The sequence below is a fragment of the Aulostomus chinensis genome, chromosome 23, assembly GCF_037954235.1.
Source record: "Aulostomus chinensis isolate RoL2024-O1b breed Wild chromosome 23, RoL_Achi_v1.0, whole genome shotgun sequence".
In the NCBI taxonomy this organism is placed as follows: Eukaryota; Metazoa; Chordata; class Actinopteri; order Syngnathiformes; family Aulostomidae; genus Aulostomus; species Aulostomus chinensis.
Window position 1 is genome coordinate 12,154,099 of NC_141342.1, and position 20,927 is coordinate 12,175,025.

The 20,927-nt window shown below is 42.0% G+C and overlaps 1 protein-coding gene across 2 annotated transcripts in view; it reads right to left on the reverse strand.

The window, feature by feature from the left end:
* The window catches only part of LOC147239601 (double C2-like domain-containing protein alpha), a 24,861-nt gene continuing 3,934 nt past the window's right edge, over positions 1-20,927 (reverse strand). Inside the window, exons 2-12 of one of the 2 annotated variants that reach the window (XM_086194685.1) lie at positions 20,521-20,613; positions 19,818-20,170; positions 17,961-18,040; positions 16,336-16,410; positions 16,071-16,180; positions 13,552-13,678; positions 12,454-12,513; positions 6,769-6,968; positions 3,809-3,890; positions 3,451-3,547; positions 1-1,583 (exon numbers count right to left, since the gene is read on the reverse strand). In XM_086194685.1, the coding sequence (XP_086050811.1) occupies positions 1,447-1,583; positions 3,451-3,547; positions 3,809-3,890; positions 6,769-6,968; positions 12,454-12,513; positions 13,552-13,678; positions 16,071-16,180; positions 16,336-16,410; positions 17,961-18,040; positions 19,818-20,166 (1,317 nt within the window). In that variant the 5' untranslated portion in view covers positions 20,167-20,170; positions 20,521-20,613 and the 3' untranslated portion in view covers positions 1-1,446. The remainder of the gene's footprint in view (positions 1,584-3,450; positions 3,548-3,808; positions 3,891-6,768; positions 6,969-12,453; positions 12,514-13,551; positions 13,679-16,070; positions 16,181-16,335; positions 16,411-17,960; positions 18,041-19,817; positions 20,171-20,520; positions 20,614-20,927) is intronic. The other variant, XM_086194683.1, reaches the window with a different exon arrangement.

The window sequence follows — 20,927 nt, forward strand, 5'->3', positions numbered from 1 at the left end:
GGAACATTTATTTGTATGTAAAAGGTTCACACTGCAGCTTAAACTGTAATTTCCTCCATGGACACACCAGCAGATCACGTCTGCCACGTCACTGTCACAGACAAATCTGCAATTGCACATCCTGAAGGCTAGATGGCAGTATTGGCTTTATTGGATCACCGTAAACGCCAGAGATTCAAAGAGGCCTCTTTGGAAATATAATATCGATCCAGGAATGCACATAATAAATCGATATGAACGCTTTATGGGGCAAAAAATAACCATGCACACTTTAACTTTCAGAAGACAAACAACCAAAGCAAGAAAAAACACAATGTATTTACATATGAACGCCACTGTTTTCATGCCATTTTTACCACATGTGACCGAGGACAGACAACAGCGGCTGCTCCTGTAACCCATAAATAACACACGGAGAGTTCTCTGTGCTCGCTACGCCATCCACATTTGTAATTCGGTTCAAAACATTGCATCTACCGTGTCAGAATATAGACAACCCTCCTGAAAACAACCTGTTCTTGCTCATATAAATGAGGGATTGTGAAAGCAAATCATAAACAGGAATTGACAGTAATATTCAAGCTGATACATCAAACAACAACTCAAGAATAAAATGGAACTGAAAATAAATCCTTGTAGGTAATCTGAGAGTAAGATCTCAGGGGAATCAGGGACAACACAATGATAAACTGCTCATTCTGCAGCCGCAGCAGCAGCAGAGTCTCTTAGTTTGCCTCAACAACACCAAACATGCAAATAACTGATACGAACCATTAACATGGAAGAACTGATTATCTTATTAGGTTGTGCTGTCTGCAGGCAATCCAGTGACAATCAGATCAATAGATTGGAAATGTCTGAAAGTATTAGGTCCACTCGAGAATCCTCTGAAGCACGAGGCCAAACACGGGGTGAGTGTGTGTGTGTGTGTGTGTGTGTGTGTTTTTTGGGGGGCGGAAGGGTGTAGAATGGCGCATCTTTAATGTCATCAGTAAATGAAAATAACAGGCCAGATTTAATAAGAGCAAACAACCCTGACATGATGACATGACCGCTGAACTACAGAATAATGAGACTTTCTCCCCCATTATATTTTCTTGCACGATTTCAATTTTTCTTGTTGATTGAGATCTGATCAGTTCGGGCCAGTGCAGATGAGCATTTAGATTAGTTTCCCATCCATAAAAAGGACATGATCCCTATGAATATGATTATGAAAATCCAGCCTTTTCCTTTGTGGACAGCGGATTTGCATGAGACATATTTCGATTGGACGTTAAAGTATGGCTATCTGAATAAGACACCTTTGGGTTTATTTGTATGAATTATGAGCTCATTTTTGACACAAAGCAAGTAGAATCCTTTATAGTCATGCAGGAAATCCTCAGCGCATGCGATCTCTCGTCCCCAGTCTCTCCAGTGTCAGTCCAGTAGTGGAGGTGCAGGTCATTCCTGCAGCGTAGATCCAGGCAGCTCGTTGGTCAGCGTGTGCCAGCGCTCCACTTTCTTCCCCTTGTTCTTCAGACAGTCTATCCAGTGCTGCAGGGTTTCTCCTTGTGAGTGGCACCCTAGGGAAACACCACCTGGATAAACATAAAAACATCAGCCCAACTGGAGAGGAAGGGGGATGTGGAGAACTGTATTTTTTGAACAAGCAAGAATATGCCTGCACAAAAACTCTTGGGTGCACTCTTTTGTTTGGTCGCAAAATCCTAGCATTTAATTTTCTTATCTTTCTCAAGCTACAGCAGAAAATTAAACAACTTTAAAATGTAGTTTGTTTTTAAAGATACCATCTGTAAGAATCGCCCAGGTGTTTAAAGCAAACAAAATAGAGGGCAGATATGAGGCTGACACTGGGAAGTAGTCCTCTGAGATGGTTCACGATGTCAAGATGCGCCTGACTTTAAATTAGGAGGGGATTCTTTTAAATATTTGCAAGGTTATTTGTTGGCGGTACCCCTAATGGCACCATGTTGGATTATGTCGGACTCAGATGAAAAGAAGAACATAGCTACGTGACAGTCCTTACGCTTAGCTATAGTGCAGCCGTCATTTTAGGTTATCTGCACTTTTAAAGGAAAACAGCAACTTTTTGGGGGATCATATTTGTCATCCTTTCCAGAGCCAGTCAAGAAAATAGATATCCGTCTCTCCTCTGGGTGCGGAGACCAGCTGACCACAAGTTAGCTTAGCATAATGAATGATGGGAATGGCCACATTAGGGAGCCACCAAACATTTGCTTTCGTGCCATGTTTCTACAGCAGGAAACCACAAATTAACTTAACCTTCACTTTATATTGCCCAAACAAGGTCAGTAAGCTTGTTTATATTCTTCATATTCTTCATCATCCTCTGGCTCACTATCACCTCTTGGGGTACAAAGCAGTACTACAAGACGGGAAGTACTGGGACTCGCTAGTGAACAGGCTAACTTCAGCAGACACATCTTCAACTAAAATATATATATTTCTTTGACATTACATCAAAACTGTTAAACAACAAAAATTCACATTTAGCTGATAATTCTAATTTATATATAGATTTTTTTTTTAAATAAAGTATCATATAGCACATGGGAGCATGATGGTGCAGTGGTCAGCAATGTCGCCTCACAGCAAGAAGTTTTCGGGATCGAGCCCGAATTGGAGAAGCATCTTTCTGTGTGAGTCTGCATGTTCTCCCTGTTCCTGTGTGGGTTCTCTCTGGTACTCCAGCTTCCTCCCACAGTCCAAAGACATCAAGAGGGGACAAGGCTGATTGATACTCTAAATTGACCGTAGGTGTGACTGTGAGTGTGAATGGTTGTCTGTCTCTATGTGTTGGTCCTGTGATGGACTGGCGACCTGTCCAGGGTGAACCCTGCCTCTCGCCCGCAGGCTGCTGGGATAGGCTCCAGCCCCCCCCGCGACCCTGAACAGGATAAGCTGAAGAAAATGGATGGATGGATGGATGGATCATATGGCACATTTAATGCAAAATAAAGGACGAAGCAATATCTTTAAGTATATATATATATATATATATATATATATATATAATTTAATCAACTTTTTAGACCAATACATTGGCTGAAATTACATTTTTTGTAATCTTGGATTATGTGGCGTGTGTGTGTGTGTGTGTGTGTGTGTGTGTGTGTGTGTGTGTGTGTGTGTGTGTGCGCGCGCACGCGCTTTTCTACTCTAAACAAATATCTTTAATATGATACAAGAGAAGCAGAAGTAGTGAAAGGGTGTTAGAAATGAAGATCAATTAATGTAATTACTTACTGCGGCCCTAAAAGCAAGTGCAGTACAATATAAACCTAATTTTCACCCATTTTGACAGTAAACCTGGCAAATTACTCTCACCCAGGTGCTATCAGCCAGCTAATCAGTGATCCACTTATTCACAGGAGGTCACAGCGGGAAATATTTTCCAGACGCTGGAGTGTGAAGTCAACTCACCTATGAAGTCATTCGACTTTCCCAGGTCGTAGTCCCACACCGTGACCTCTAACGTCTTGGTGGCTAACTCTGAGAAGGAGATTTCATAAAAGAACTCCTGGGTGGAAACAAAGAGGAAGGTCATGCAATGATACCAACAGCTTTCTTTGTTACATCTTTATAACGCTCACTAATGAGGCAGTAGATAATAAATATGCAAATTGTAATTGGTTGTCTCAGTATAGAGCAACGTAACTTTGTATGCAGTCTAGTGTGTGTGAGAACTATAGAAGTCTAAATGAGCTGTCTCAACACTCAGCTACTGCAAATATGCATTCAGCTCTGGTAGTCACGCACAGGCACACACATGAGCATCTACCTCATTAAATTCTGGGTTGAGAGTCTTTTTTATAACCGCAGTCTTGTGCTTGGATTTCTTCTGAACGTCTGGCTTGAGGTACCTGACAGAGGAATGTGACACCATCACATGAGGTCATTGTCATGCACGGGTCATAGTGCTGCTGAGAGGGGGAACAGTAAAGCTCTACAGCTAGCGGCACATTCAAGTGACTGCGCCACAGCCCTAACTGATCCCAGGCACGTAGCAAAATCTTTCATCTCGGTAGCTAATGAGAATGACAGAGAGATGCAAGCTTTCTTCTCGACATGTGGAGTATGTCTTTCCTAAAAGGTCAATCAAAAAATTGCTGAAACCTAGCCTAGTTGCATATTTGTGAAATATGCTTGTGAAATAGAACAGGCCTGCATGCTAACCCTCAAGCTAGAAGCAGCAAACTGAACTAAGAAACTGATTTTAACTTGGCTTTGCTTATTTTAGCTTAGCGTAGCTTATTTACCACAGTGCCCCAAGTCATTTAAGCATGACAACTACGTATTCAACATGCAAACTTTGGTCACTTTACTTCTGTGTACATAAATGGTATTATGGATATTTTGGGATGCGCTACACAGTAGGCTGTCAAGCTACTTCCTGAAAGCCTCCTTGGTAACTGGATGTGTTACAATAGTAACCATGTCAAATTCATTCCCAGGGCAATTTTCACACACTATTGTAGCATAGTAAATAGCATGTTAGTCTAGTATTTGAAGCTTTAATTCATCTTATTTTTAGTTGGTCTTAATTTAGCAACATTAAACTGGTTAGCTAGGTTCTATCTTCAAGGAAAGTCAGGAAATAAACAAAGTCTTAGTTGAAAAAAATTGAACGATCTTGGAAATGACCAAATAAGTGAGTGATTATTTAAGAGGCCCGACATCCCCGACTTGATGTTACAACATCAAACATGGCTCCTCAAAGTTAAGAACGTACCAAGCACACAATTTTACGTGTGCTGACGCAAAATGTGACATATGTTTATGTACCACTCTGACTGCAGCAGCACACGGAATTCAACGGCTGTTTTACAGTCTCTCTTGGATTATTTGCCTGCTGTAACTCGTCTCCATCTCTCTTCCTCCCTCCGAGTTAACCTAGAGTGCAGTGACAGTGAACGTCATTAATCGACTTGAAGATTCAGAATCGCCTTGATCACAGCACAAAACTCAAACTGAAAATTAAAATGAATCTTGTGCCAGTATGGAAGTTTTACAGGCGCTCGTAGACGTAGTGATGTGGCGAGGGGTGACTGTTCTTGCTGCTAAACTAGAGGACAAGAGGGAGAAGCGCTCAGAGACTTTCACTTGAATTTGATTGCCGAAACAAATTTTCTGAAATTATGCACTGTCATAATAATCCAATCAAGTTTTCTTTTGGATCTTATCTGAAGACAAATAAAGATCAATGCAGTAACAGACAAGAAAGAGCACTTTAATTAGGATGGAGTATTGATGTTAAATTGAGCTCAGTAATGTCTAGGAGAAAAAGACTAGATCAGCTTGATTGAATTTCCTTTCTTCTTACAAATTCTCCTAACTGCTTGATTGCCGTAGCGAAGAAGCCATGTTCTCATTTAACGCTCAGGAAAAAAAAGGGAAAAAAAGTGATACTTCCTAAATGTTGAACAATTTCTGTGTATTTATGAAACTGGCTCGGTGTTGAGTTTGACTCTTGTACCAACAAATCACAGACTGAAGAAGCTCAGCAGCCTTTTCGCGAGCTGTCATTAAATTCTCAGGGTATTTTTAAGCCAGCTGGAAGGAGCATAACTAAATCTCTATTCAGCTTTCCTCCCACCACCCACAGCTCTGAGAGCGTATGTTCCCACACACTCTCAGACACAACAGAGCATCATGGAGAAAATCTCCTGCCAAAGAGCAAAGATGTGAGCATGCATCTCGAATGAAACAGGTCACAGGATGTATTACTGGGGATGTGTGAGAGATATATGCGTAGGTCTGGATGATGCCAAGACTTAAGGCATGACGGGAAAGAAGAGAGATGTGTACTGAAGTGAGGCGAGCATGTTGGATTGCCTTTCTTTATAAAAGTGTGTGTGTATGTGTGTGTGTGTGTGTGTGTGCGTGAGTGTGTGTGTGTGTGGGAGAGAGAGAGAGAGAGAGAGAGAGAAGGTTGGTTGTTTAGTGATTTAGTCTTTCCAGGGACAATCCAGAACCAGCAATCAGGAAAGCAGAGTGAAGACAAACAGGGATTTTAAGGCTCATTTATTCAGATTCTGTCACAGTGCATCACTCAACTCAGGGGCACTCTTGCCCTCTCCGGTCCGGCACACACACACACACACACACACACACACACACACACACACACACACACACACACACACACACACACACACACACACAATAGAACACAGTATTGCTTTTCTTTCATCAGCGAGTAATGAAACTCTAGAGGACCTCTGTGACACCAACAATAGCACCCGGCTCTCAATATCTTGCATCTCCTCCATGATACAGTACGCCCATCTCCATAGATCATGTCACTGCCTCTCAATCTAGTTTGAAGGCTGTCAATACACACTCATCATTATTTTGATGAATAACTACCAGGTTTAACAATGGCTTCCACTTGCGTGGAGCCACCATCATCTGTCTCTATTACCCTGTGATGTGTGAACTCAGGCCATCTATCACTCATGAGTGGCGGGCGACACAAGGTGATTCATGGGGTCAATATGAGCCAACGGCCAGTTAAGAACCAACACATGGGCCTTGATAGGTGCGGAGGGAGACCGAGGCTGGCTGGGTCGTGGGGAAATTGCTCTGGAATGAGGGCTGTGACAGGTCAATCCATCAGTCTGAAATGTGCTGTGTGTAGTGAAAATGGACCTGATTTTCAGCAGATTTAACCAACGTTCAGTAGCAAAAACAGCTAATTGCTACGATTTGTTTCCATGCAGACAGAATGCTCATCCTTACGTTTTGACATAGGGGTCGGAGTAGCCATTGACGTCCATAGCTGCCAGGTGAGCGCACCGTTTGACGCCCACACACAGTCCACCCCGAGCTCTGTCCTTTGACTCGCCCTTAACGTCGCCATCGCTGGCCGGGGGAAGGTACTGCAGGCAGAGCAGCAAACGACCTCTCTCCTCTAGACTTCTCTGTTGCTCAGTCTCCCACTGAAGCAGAGGGGGTGGTTATGGATGGAAATAGAGGGGAGGGAAAAAACAGAAAAGGATGTGTGAGCTCCATTTGTAGCTGCAGATTAGTGACTTAAGCCACAGAAGGAAAAATGGGTGCCACATATAATGGAATGTGTTGTGTTACAGCATACTGATGATGAAAGAAAACACAACAATATTAGAGTTTCTGTTTCAAGTTGCTCTGAATATGTGAAATTCAGTAGATTAAATATATTCCAGAGCGCAAGATTTTCATCTTTCATCTGGCACATTTTCACTTCTCTAATAGCTTTTTTTCTTTAAACAGAAAAGCACAGATAAACCTTAAAAACAACATCAAAACAGAAATAATTACAAATTTAAAAGATAAACTGGAGAACATGTCGTCTGTCTTTTTAATACTGAAGTCCTGCACTGAAAATAGACCTTCCCAATTTAGTGCAACAAGTTTTAGATATGAAATTCGCTGACTTCCATGTTGTTTTTGAGGGTTTATCTGAGGTGTTTTACTTAAGAAATATGGGCTATAATTGCAAAATAGCTCACATGAGCTCTTCAAACAACATCAGACAGCATCAGCGTCTAACCGATGAACATATATCATATATTATATATATACAATATCAGGCATATAGTTTGTACTGCCCCCTGGTTTGGGTCTGCCTTGAAAACAAGACCGTGGCAGCATTTTCTAAAGCAGCTGAGCAGATGATATAAAAGTACAGTGGTATAAAAATGATTCCACCTTTGTTAAAATGTGGGGACAAGAAAATGGTAAAATATAGTGTAACGTCACCTAGAGTGCTCAACAGGCCTAAAACCTTAAATCAAATCTGTATACAAACCCGACAACCCAACCTAGCCAAGCTCAGCTGCACGAGTTGAGATCTGAACTCAACTTGAGAGGATAGTTATACTTTATTTAATAAACATTATCGGTTATTAGTGATTGACAAAGCAAATCGTCTCTTCCCGCTGGGAGACTGTGTATCTACTTGCACACAAGATTGTTCTCCCAAGAAAAGCAACTCATGAATTATGACCGCCAGAGGTCAACGTTTTTATAGATCCTGTACTGATGTTTCAGTGACCGATGCCCTCTAGTGGTTTTAGTGATTATTACAGCATGTTGTTGGGTCGTTGCACAGCGTACGCAACACTTGTTTTACAGTTTCAGATGTCTTCGAAATGTTTAATCTAGTCTGACCCAAAATGGACAAAAACAACCAAAACTTCATCTGGAACCTTGCTGAGAAATCACGGTTTTTAATTCATTCTTTCTTTCACCTTACTGTTAGCTAATTGGAAGAATGTGTTATTTAATTTTTCATGAGTAAAGGAATGTCACTTTGACATGCAGTCCTTGTCCTTCACTGTCCTCCGATTTCATTTCTTTCATCCTGTCTGCCACAAAAGCGCTGCGATGAAAACAAGTAATAAAGAGGAGTGCAATGGGGTTGGACGGCAAAGACCTGTGTTTGACAAACAGAAGCACGGGCCTTTAAGTCATATTCATGAACAGGGCGGTCCCCGGCTGGAGTATTTTACATGGACAAACTGTCATCAGAGCACTTGACAAAAAGAGGAACAACAGAGCAGATTCAACGTGACAGGTGAAGAGAGAAAAGAAGCGGCGACAGAGGGTGAAGAAATGTAGCCAACAGCAGCCGTACATGCATGTGGAAGGATTGATGGGAAAGATATTCCTGCAGGGTTTTCATCACTGAAGCTACGTGCTTGTTTCGCAGTAGGAAAGGGCTCGTTTTACTGCCCATACTGCCATTTCAGGCAGGATACCATCACTCCAGAAACACATTTTCCACGAAATGTCTCCCTTCTCTTTTCTATCTCTTAATCTCTCATTAAGTCTTATCTTCAGGCGAGAGCAGCGCTCACAGTAAGTGATCAATATGCCAAATGTCTCACACTCCTCCTCCCTGCTTGTCCCTAATTGTCTCTTTAGCTTTGCCTCCTTATTTTACCTAATTCTCTCGTTCGTAACCTTCCTTGTCTTCCTGTGTGTGTGTGTGGGGGGGGGGGGGGTGGAGGATTTGAGAATGAGTAATTAGTGAAGGTAATTTGCACAAGGTATCTGCTGATAAAATGGCTCAGACCCTCACTGGTCGATAGAAAACAACTCAACTTGGAAGAGGGAAACAAAAAGGCATCAAATACTGATGAATGGGAAAGAGGTGCATTTGTGCAGGGGTGCAGGCTTGCAAGGCGAGGAAAAAAAAGGAACAATCGGCTGCTTGAATAAGGAGAGCAACAATGAAGCAGCTGTTTTTCTGCTCCAGACAAAAAGATAGATACCTTTGTCTTCACTGTAAATAGAGATAAAACAAGCTGAATGTTAGTTAGCTTAGCACAATGAATGCTAGATGATGGATAGTGTTAGCATACATCTGGAAAAAGTCATCAAATAGATAAGGTTCAGGCGCCAAAAGGCAATTGAACAAAATGCCGAGTTATCTTGTGTATTTATTTTTAAGGAGACTTTTTTTTTTTTTAACTTTTTTCAGCACTACATTTATTTGAACTCATTGGTTAGGAGCTACTTTGAAGAAAAATACTTTGCCCAAAAAAGTGTAAAAACCAGGTGAGGATGATGTACTTTCAAATGTGAAGCCTTCCCACTTCAAGAAGACACAACCAGAGCAGCACAACTGGAACGTATAAAACTTTAATATGACCTGTAGAGGTCAGCGTTCTAGCCACTGGAATACACACGTACCATGTATAATGTGTACTTCTTCTTTTCATACTTAAGTCAACTTAATTTAAATTTTTGTCTACTTTTACTATTAGAGTTTTGAATGGAGACTTTGATCTGAGTTCTGTTTTATCCAGGTATATCAATGTTTACTGAAGCGAAGGAACAGGGTACTTCTCACGCCTCCGGGTTCATGACGTTGCTTTTGAAGTTTTAAGGTGCTGCGCCAAACCACTGCGCCCAGCCGGAAAAGTAGTTCTGACCCTGCGTCTGATCCTACAATCACATTATCTGGTCTTTTTAAACAGTCGTGTCATACTGCATGTTAGACCTCCTCATCCTAGTATTCTGTTTCGGAGAAAAGTGCATCACCACCATGTATTGTGCTAAGCTAGCTAGCACTCATCCGGTCTCTGCGGGTCTCAGCGCTCCTACAGTACAGTACGCACACAGCAGAGAGGGATCTATCTACTAGTCCGGGTCTAATATTATTGCAAATAAGTTAATTTGCCAAAAAGATGACATTTTGCTTTAACAGATGGGCCTGTAGTTTGGCTCCTCAATCATTGTATCTCAAATGTGATCAGAGAAATTGGCCCTAAATCATCTGTACCTAAATGATTGCTAGTTACAGGACCCTGCCTGGGTATTAGCAATTATCTGTCATGAGAACACAACACTTCAGCGTTCACATGTTACTCCTCTTAATTGGTAACAAATTGTCAAGATCTTTTTATTTAGTTCAGATGCATTTTTTTTTGGGACACATTTGTTTTTCTTAATGGATTTTGTCGTTGTTGTTGTTTACTAGAAAGGCTTTCAAAGTGTTGTTTTCAGGGATAAATTCCTCGAATGGTCGCAGCTGAATCGGCTCAGGGGCACGCTGTGTTAGCAAGTGCCTCCTCTTATTTTCTGCATGCATTCACCTTGGTCATGCTTGATGAATATCTGTTTTATTTAGTGCGGTGCCAAGGCTTCTAGTCCTTGTATTCTTATTTTGTTGCCTCAGAGTGATAGATGTTTTATTTTGTAATTCATCTTTTTTGCAATCTTTTTTAAATCCAACATTGAGCTGTTTCGATATGATCAAACAGAGGCTCTATTTTAAAATGTTAATACTCCCATCTGTCTTTGTTGGTTAACTGTGTTGGTGTGGTGCCTTGTTGAAAAATGATGTCTAAATTCCTACACCTGTGGAGTGGAACACTGGAGTCATACTTTGTCCCAAGGTAGAACATTTGGGGAATTAAAGCTGCAGCCAAGCTGTCTCCATGGATAACAACTACAGTTTATCAATATCTCGATGAGTTCTGAAGTGTCACATGGAGAGGCTGGTTAACGGTTTCTTTAGATTCCTTATTCGTTTAGTTCAACTAATGACATTGATTAGTATTCAATTATTGTTATTGTTTTCTACAGTCATTTTTTACATCCTTGTGGTCTGAAGCTCAGATTACACCAAAGACTCCCAATGGGACGGAACAGTTGCAGCGGTGTAAACTGGCAGGTTCCACACCGCAAGTAGTTGGAAGGAGTTGCAAATAGTTTCAAGTAGTTGCAGGTTTCAGCTAATCTTGTTGTGACTCTTGGGTTTGAAAATGATCAAATCCTTTTCTTGTAAAGAGGCTTTAGAACATATAGCAAATCTTATATTTTTTACTCCTATGTGTTTTAGACGTGGTGTGTGACCACAACGAACAGTGAGTCAGCATGAAACCATGAGCAGGCCTGCTAATGGCACCACTTGTGTGTGTGTGTGTGTGTGTGTGTGTGTGTGTTTGTTTGAGACACAAACAAAATGAGACACTCTTGTAAAAACATTTGTCCAAAGTGCTGTTGTTGAAGAAAACCCCCACAGGGTACCTTTAATACAGGGCGATCAATAAGGCAAGTGAAGCCTGTGCTGATTGATTGTCCCAGTGGTGAGGAATGAATGGGAACCCATGGGTGCCACAGTGGGGAAAAATACTGTCAAGTTTTTAGAAAACATCAGCATGGCTTAGAAAACGATCCACTGTGAAGTCATCATTATCATCCTGTTGTATTAATACTTCTACTTTTCTGACTAAACTGGTAAAATGTCAGAATACCACAAAAAAATGTCTGTTAATTTCATCAAAAGCAGGAGAACTTAACCCAACTGGTTAAGGGAGATGGAGCTAAGAGCCCAGTTTGACACTGGTTTGGCATTGGCACTTGTTCATAGGAGAACGTTGGGTAAAGAATAAATGTAGTTCTACTCTTACGCTTTAATAATTTATCTATCATGTCTTTACTTCGCTTTTTGATTTAATATTATTATTGTTATTATTATTATTACGTTTTTTTCATAAAAGGAGTTTTGAGAGTGTGGTTTTTCAGGAGAATATGGAGGCAATAGAATGAATACTCAATCCTTGGACCAGTTAAGACCGGAGATTTACAACATGAGGCACTGAGATTGCAACTACACGCAATGCACGAGGTCTGACACATTGTGAAACTTGGCATTTTACTCTTCTGTAAGTAGCTGAGCCAATGAATCATTTATCTCTGGCAACTTAAGCCGGCTGGGGTCAACCGGCTTGAGTCGCCACAGTTTACGCCGCTGCAATTTCCCCTGAAACTTTGCCTATGATGTGAATCTTTAGGGTTAACTGGCCTTTGGACACATCTTTTTTTTTAACCAGATTGGGTGTGTGAACCACACCACTCAAGTCCTTGGGGACAGCTGACAGATGGACGGACAGACAGAAGGAGGGTCAGTGCAGTGTCATGCATGCTGGTCACCTCTCTCAAGTAGCAGGAGATTCCTCTCAGGGCTGTGCTCATCGCAGTTGGTGAAGGCAGCTGGAGGCAGTGAGGGCAGAGGGAAGAGAGAGAGATTCATAATGAGGGGGAGGGAAGGCTGTACAAGTAGGTTGGGGGAGTTAAAGATGGACGGATAGATGTACTGTAGAATAGAGAATGAAACCACTTTGAAAATTACAGGGCAGCGGCGTCGGCTTCGCAAACGTTTGATCACAGAGTGGCCACCGGCCTCTGAGGGCCAATCTAATACCAACAGCCCTCTGAGAACAAAAACTCAGCATGCTGCCAACCCTTTTCACACACACACGGACACACACATGCCCCCCTGCTCTCCAACACTTTTATTTTTTAATCCATTTGTTTCTCATCTCTCTCACTTGCTCTCGCGCTCTATTCACGCTCCACTGGCCCACCCCACCACTCTCACTGTTTCCTCTCTCCTATTCTTCCCATCTCCACATACGACCCAGCTGACATTTAGCCTCAGCAAAGAGCTGTTTGTAGGCTATAAGGAAAAATATGTTTGCCTTAAACACACACACACACATGCACGTATATATGTATATACACACATTCATATACATATATATGTGCGTGCGTGTGGTAGGCAAACATATTTTGTTATATTAAAAACACATGTTGGCAAATGTAGAAAATGAAGGAAGTTTACAGTACACTGACCATTTAGTTTGCTTCCAACAATAAATTCCCTTTCAGGTCTCACCTGGACAGGTTTAGGGAGCATTTGTTGAACAATTTCTCATTTTTAAACCATGACACTAAAGTGGAGCAGACGCTGATGTGGTCATCAGAGAAGTGGGTTGTCATGTCGACTAAATACTGACATTTAAACGCCTCACTACCTTGTCGCTTCGCTTCTCATTTCACCTTCTCTGTTTTCTACCCCTGCATCTTTACTGAACCAAATTTTTCTACTTACTTTTTCGCTCATAAGTACAAAAAATCTCTCTCTCTCTCTCGCTCTCACTCCACACACACACACACACACACACACACACACACACACACACACACACACACACACACATATACATATGTAGTCTAGTTTCTTCTCACAGGAGGTGGATGTTCTAGACAGATGTTAAAGTGTTTGGTTTGGTCCGGCTTCACGCGACGCAGGGCCACCCGTGACTCCCCTATGAACTCATTATGCGTCAATTTGTCTTCGTCACACACGGACACCCTGGGACGAAGAGACAGAGAGAGACAGAGAGAGAGAGAGGTGGAAGGTAAAGATGTATGACAGAGGAAAGGGAGTTAGAGAAACACATGAATAAGAAATAAGAGACAGAGATTAAAGATGCAGATGCAGAGAGAAGATTAGAATGAAGATGAAGCAGATTAATTAGTCTATTTGGTGTGTTGGGGGGGGGGTGCGGATTTGTATAAAATTAGGATTCAATTATTCTTTATGTCATTGCAGCATCAGAATTCGGGAAGGAAGATGCTGACATAAACCTGACCTGGATTAAAGAGCACAGAGTCTGAAAATCACCTCTGTTCAAATCCTGCATCCTTCCTTCCTGTGGGAATTTAGAAAGTGTGAAAGTGCATCATGCAAGGATGAGTCGATCCATATTGATGGACCTATCAAATTTTTACACCTGCCATAATGTCGCCCGAAATGCAAAACAGGTCAAGAGGGGAAGAGAGAAGGGGGAAGTATCAATAATCAAAGTCCACAGAGCAATGGATGGAGGGGTGCTGCGGAGAAGGAGATAACGATGCACAACTTCATTGCGGTGTGTGTTTGCAAAAGTGCGCGTCTGTAAGCTGCAGCGAAGAATCATTTACTGTTTTTTTTTGTTTTTTTTAAACTTTGGATGTAAATGTGAATGAAACACATGCAAGTTCTAGACGAAGAAATCTCTCCGAAGAGAATTGGCTGCCACTTTGGATTTTTTATTTGACTCGAAAAGTAAATTTATGGAACGTCTCGGTCGCCTGCTGCCGTCAAGTTTCCAGCAATAAAACACGGTATTGCAGAAATGTGGAAGGTGAAGAGAGGAGCTGTCTGGAGACACCAGAGACAACCTCCGAGGTAATTTGCAGGCAAGTGTCTTATTAGCCAACAGGAGTCCTGAACCCTTTGGAATTGAATAGCAGCTTCCCCTTTTTGTAAATGAAAAAAGGAGGAAGATAGAAAATGTGCTGGGTTTGTGCTCGATGGAAGTGCTTTGGCCTGATTGTGACCAGACATTTATCTGGCCGTATAAACAGTTCCTTGTTTGGTTGGTTCGTTACTTGTTTGATATTCTATTCCAGCTTGCTGTCCTCGGTACACATCCCGATCGGTGTCATCACAGCACAGGTGTAATTAGTAACAGTAATTATGGCCCTGTTCCATTTAGGCAGGCCAGGCCTCTGGTACGGTCCAGACTGCCTCACTGGATGGCTGTGACACACTTAATAGAACGGGACCGTGATGAATTTGACCTTTAAGACCTGTGTTTACGCTGCAGTAACATATTAAAATGGCCGCAGTGAAAAGGGCGTCTGCCGTTGTGGTGTACGAGTTGTTGTTTATGTTTGACTTTGTTGTTGTAGCGATGACGCCTGAGAAACCTTTCATATATTTTGCGTTTTGTGGCAGATGAAATGTTGATGGAGGAAAGACAGAGCGAGATGAAACGGGAGGAGAGGGAAACGTGTAAAGGGCTGCTGTGATGAACTTCACAATGGGGCTCTTCCTCAACGCCGCCTCTGCTACTCGGGGGGGGGGGGGTAAATGAAATTTTTAGCCTTAAATTACATTTCTCTGCCCTTCTATGACTTGCACTGCTGATATCATTTAAACAGGCTTTATTGTGTGTTTTCAAGTCAAAGTGTATGTGTGTGAATTTGTGAAATCTTCATGAACGCTTTACATTATTTCCCAAACTAGCACTCTTCTATTTGATTGTTCAAAGAAGTGATGATTCTGTCCCTGATCAGAAGAAATTGCTGATGTCTGAATAGGTTAAAACTTCCTGTCTCCTGGTCTTAAAACGCCTCAGCTGAGTTCACACAGTGTGGAAAGACGGTGCCAGACCAGTTTCTCTAATTTCCCCCGAGAGCTCAACCGTCAATCCTATTTAAATCCCACTCCCACGTGTGGCGTGGCAAAGTTTTAGTCACAGGCAGTGACAATTCGCAGCTTTTGTCACCTCTGGAGGGGGGGGGTCAACGAAATTAAAACACCCAGCGGTGCTTAGTCTGACCTCAATCTGTCACTGCAAGTTGTGTGGAGAGAAAAAGATGGGAGACAGACTGTAAAAAGGAAGACAAAGAGAAGGGGATGGTGGAAGGTGTGAGGCGAGATCTTCTCTGATCCTGGTGGACAGGAGAGATGTGAGGACAGAGAGGGATGAAGGTGAGGACCAAGGGAAGGCTCAAAGGATGAGTGGGGAGGGGAGGGAGGTAACACGCTGAAACTGAGACAGGATAAAGGCCTGTGAACACAGTGAATAACTGTGATTGAACTCGTCGATAAGAAATCCTTTGTAAGCAGGACTGGGCTCAGCTGGGGTTTGAGAGAATAGGGAGGCAGGAGGTGAAGAGGGCACAGACATCCACGGAAGCTTTTACAGATTTACCGCAGTGTTTTGCGATACATGTCTTCCTCCGTGATTCCACAGTAAGTCAGCGTCTCGTTCCACACAGGGTTCAGGGTGTTCCGGACGGTCTTGGTTTTCAGTTTATTGGCCTGTACATCACACCAAAGACGAGAGGAAAACAATCCCACCGCCTTTTTCTCAACAGTAAAACAACGGAAGCCTTCACTATTTCTTTTTGTTTTGTTTCTGTTTTGCATTTTTATTTAGTTGTTGTTTTTTTTCTAAATGAAACCAAAAATCTGACCTTGCAGGCTCCTGGCAGGAGGTGCAGCTTGACGTAAGGATCAGCCAAACCGTTGAAATCCATCGGCTTCAGACCCTAATAAGGAAAGAGAGAAGATATAAAGGAGGAATATCAAAAGAGGGACTGTGACTAAACTGCCAACACCATTAATGAAAAGTTAAATGACTCCCAGAATGAGAGGTGACGGCTCCACTTGCAAAAAAGAATCTTAAGCGGCGAGGTTGTGGAGGTGGCAAAGTTTTAATTTAGTTTAGATCACCAGGGAGACCCATAAACTCCAAAATGGTAATAAGATGTGTTGTGCACTGTATACTCTTTTTCATTTTTGGGGTATACATGTCTTTATTAAGTTCATTAAGGTTGATGGCCGTGACATTCTTGCTGCCAAATACAATTTCATGGAACCTGTTATCAAAATAAATTCAATTAAAGTCAGTGTGAGCTGACTCCAGTTATTTTTGGGAAATCCTGCTGACAGAAACTCCATCAAAAAGTAAATAAATAAATAAATAAAACATCCTCAGGAGGATTAAAGTTTAAAGATGAGAGTTAAACTAGCATAATGTCATTTTTCTCTCTTTAGTGTGTCAGCTGTAGTCAAGCTGCCATATCAGGGGTAGAACAACATGAATAGACCTGATGAATTTTTTATTGGGATTATTTCACCTTGATTTGTGATGTGCAGCGCTCTTTGAACAAACGGCTGCAGAGAGCCTTTATTCTGAATTAATGATTTGCTGCTCTCATTTACACACCTTTAATCTGTTATTGTGTGAAGTTGTGAGGCATCGAGACGTATCTGCAGCCAGAACAGAGCCAGAACAAGAGCAACTTTAGTTTACAGAAACATGAAATGTCTGTTGCGCGGCAGTGTTAGCATGTAATGTGTTCCCATTAACGTGCCAGCATTTTAAGAAATAAGGGACATTCTGCTAGTGGAATCTAACTTTTTAATTTTCTTCAGTTAAACATTCCAGCTAAGGGTAAATGTTTAACATCTTTATTTTGATTTGACGAAATTCCCTGACAATCATTGTGATGAATTTCCTTATTGTTACATTTAGCGACACTTGGCCAGCGTTATCTTAGGTTAGCAACACTTAGCTCGTGTTAGCTTGATTTAGCAATACATGGCTAGCGTTAGTTTGTTCTTCTGCAACACTTGGCTCGTGTTAGCTTGAGTTAATGTCCTGTATTTGTTGGACTCTACCACCTTAACCTACATCATTTAGTGTCAACATTCCCGTATTTTAACCAGAACCATCCACTCTGTTACCATGGGCTGACTGGAGACTGTTCTAGGGTTTTGCCCAAAAATGCTGCATTTCAATGTGGTCTTAACAATGAGATAGAGGTACGGTCAACTATGTCAACCATGTTTACATTTTTTTGTATGCTAGCATACGCCAATTTGCATGAACATGTCAATAAATCCAGTAATTTATAAGATTTCTCTCTGAATCTAAGTGGCATCCTTATAGAGTGGCTCAGCGATTAGAAACAGGAGTTATGTGATTGGTTAAACATAAAAAAATATTGTATATCTGACCTTAAAAGCTAACTTTTCTCCAGTAAAACTTTCTATAGCTACAGTAGAACACTAAGGACGGTGCTACAGTGTTTACCTTGGCTCTCAGGACTGTGCAGTGTAGAGAGCTGGTGGCTCGCTCGTACAGTAGGTCAAACTCTAATGTCCCCAGGGAGGCTGCAAAAACAGTGAATACTCAGTGATAACACACAAATGTCTGACACACAAGGTAATAATCACGTTTGTCTTTGAGAATGTTAGTTGTATTCAAGTCAAATCAGCAACTGATTGTTTAATTAACGATCATTCTTTGACCGGGTCAAACAACTTCTCCAATTTCTTTATAGATTTAATGAAATAAGTCCTCATTCCTCATATTTATGACCCTCTGGACTGCCATCAAAAATCCTCAGATGTTCTCTTACCTCAGTGTTACATCTCTGAAGGTCGAAAGCTGATTACTAACTATTCATGCTGCAGCACATTCAATTTGTTGACACGGCGCTGATCACTGGTCACCATGCTCACCGACCTGAACTCAAAATTGACCTTTGTAAGAGCAGCACTTGGTGTTCCACGCAGTAAATAACTAAAGGCTACACTTCCAGTACTTCCAGGGCAAAGGTCATATAATCGGCTAACTACATGATTTAGTGGGGTTCCAAGATTTATGGAAGCAAAAAAATGCAAGAAAACCACATTTTAATACAAATTAACACAAAGCTCTCGCACTATCTTTGAAGACTGCGTTACCAAGCTAACAGCATCGTTTGCCTTTTAAGTCTTGTATTTTAGCTCTCGCAAAAAATGAAGTACACACGTTTACTCAAGACAAAAATGTCACTTCCACTGTTGCTTTTTACAACGTAATATTTCCATTATTAAGCATCCTAACAGCATCTAAATGCCTTTGTTTGAAAAAAAAAAACACACTCTGTCTGCATTATGGTTAATTTAAGAGTCTCATAAGTCTAGTTTATGCTGCAGTAAACAATACTTTTGGCAGTAAACCGTGATAATCATGAAGTGCACGTTGGAGACCCTTTTTTTCAGGATTCTCATTTCAAATTGATTCAGCTCGAAACATTTCGTCATTTAAAACGTTAAAAAACAGAGAGATGGCAGCAGAAACAGAATTGTTGTGAATTCACCCGCATGAAAACTCACTGAAAGTGATAACAGATAAATCTTCTAAATCTTCCTTGCGAGAGCGCTGCAGGAGCAGTGGGGGGGGGGGGGGGGGGGTTGGTGAATGGATTTTTAAGATTCCTGCTTCAAAACGAATCTGCTAAGAAACCCTTGAAATATAGCTCCCTCTTTTTTCTTTAATTTTGCATCCAGGCAACAAACCGCATTTTATTTTCTTGCTGAAAACCGAGCTTCTCCAAAATGACCCTCCAGAGTGCGTAAAAATCTTAAAACACCAGCTCAGTGTTGTTCAGGGGATAAACTGACCTTTTGCAAAACGATGCAGCCCAGTGGGACTGAGTCCTGAGTGGCAGTAAAGTTACAAAGAATCGATCGTTCTTAAATGTCTCGATGGCTGAACCGAAGAGCTGCATCACCTGAATTCATGCTGTCAGATGACTGTGAAATGATGATGCCATCACCACAGAGCCGCAGCTCCTTCCAGTTCCTTCCAATGAGCCTTTTTTAAATCAATGTGTCATGTACCCGCTCTTGTCTTGACAGCAGAACAATAGAAATATACCAGGGAAAGCAACTATGTTGTGAATTCAGCTGCATTAAGGATGACAGCAGAGAGCAGGTGGGGGATGGACTGATCGCTCTGCGGCGAAACTAGAAATGCAAGGTTATTTTTCATTACATCTGTGTGAAACTGCCGTCCTGAATTTGTAAGAAAGAAAAAAAGAATTTCATCAGATTGTTCTGCTGAAATATGCCTGGTGAGCACATAATTAGGATCAACAGTTGATGAGTGTTGATGTCTCACTGTTATCGTCGCTGTCACAGCTGTCGATCTCGATGGAGGTGTCCATGCTGCTCATGGGTGACAGGGACCCCCCTCCGCCCGCCGCCCCTGGTAACAACGGCGACAGCAAGCTGTTGTTCACCCCTCCACCTCCGATGGCCCCTCCCCCTTGACCTGTGCCCCCAGGACTGAGCGAAGTGGGAGCCGCTGTCTGATTGGGCGAGAGCGGCTCAGAGAAGGAGGAAGTAGGTGAGAGACGAGGGAAGTAGGCGGAGATTTGCCGGATAGGGCGAATGGGTCCCGGACACACATCGATGGCCATGTGCTCCTGGATGGAGATGCCTAAACGTTTTCCTTTTCGCACAGTCATGGGGCTGAAGGTAAAAAGACAGAGTGGGAGGAAAGGATAAATTATTAACACCACGCAGGCGCTGTTCTCTGTCAAGAAAAGCTGATCATCTCTGAGATATCAGACACATCAGAGTTTTTAATCTGCCTTCTGCACTCAACTCCTTTAAAAAGAGATGTCACTCATGAGAGACCGAATAGAGCTGAGGATGAAGACAGTCAAGGCTATCAGGGAGGATAAGAGATGATTGTTAATAAGGGCCTCCCTCAAAGCCAAATCATCCTCTATGAAATTGAGTGAGCAAGCAGCCCAAGCACACGTTTTATCTACACTACTTCACCATCCCCCTCAGACAGACAGGTATGAAATCTTTACCAGCGCGGAGAGAGACGTGTCCAGATGATTATATAAAGTTGTGCGAGCAGAAAGCGGAGTTGACCACAAGGCTGATGTGTCTGTGCTCTCTTCCTAAAATAAACAAGAAGGGGGTGGATTACAAACATCTCACTGCTTTTGTTTTCTAAAGACAGCAGGACTTGAGGGGGCGTTCTGTCCTCAATACTTTACAAATCCCCTCCGGACTACCTACGGCTCTCTCAGAGTTTATCGATTAGATCTAAGAGGGGAATATTTGCTCGGTAAATATTAGCCGTAAACATCTGTGTTGAATATCTGTAAAGATCAGAATGAGAAGAACCTCAGCGATAGAGGTTTGGTACGGACGCAGATTTGAGATCATCCTCAGTTCCGTCTATGACGATACTGCTAAGTGATGCCTGCTC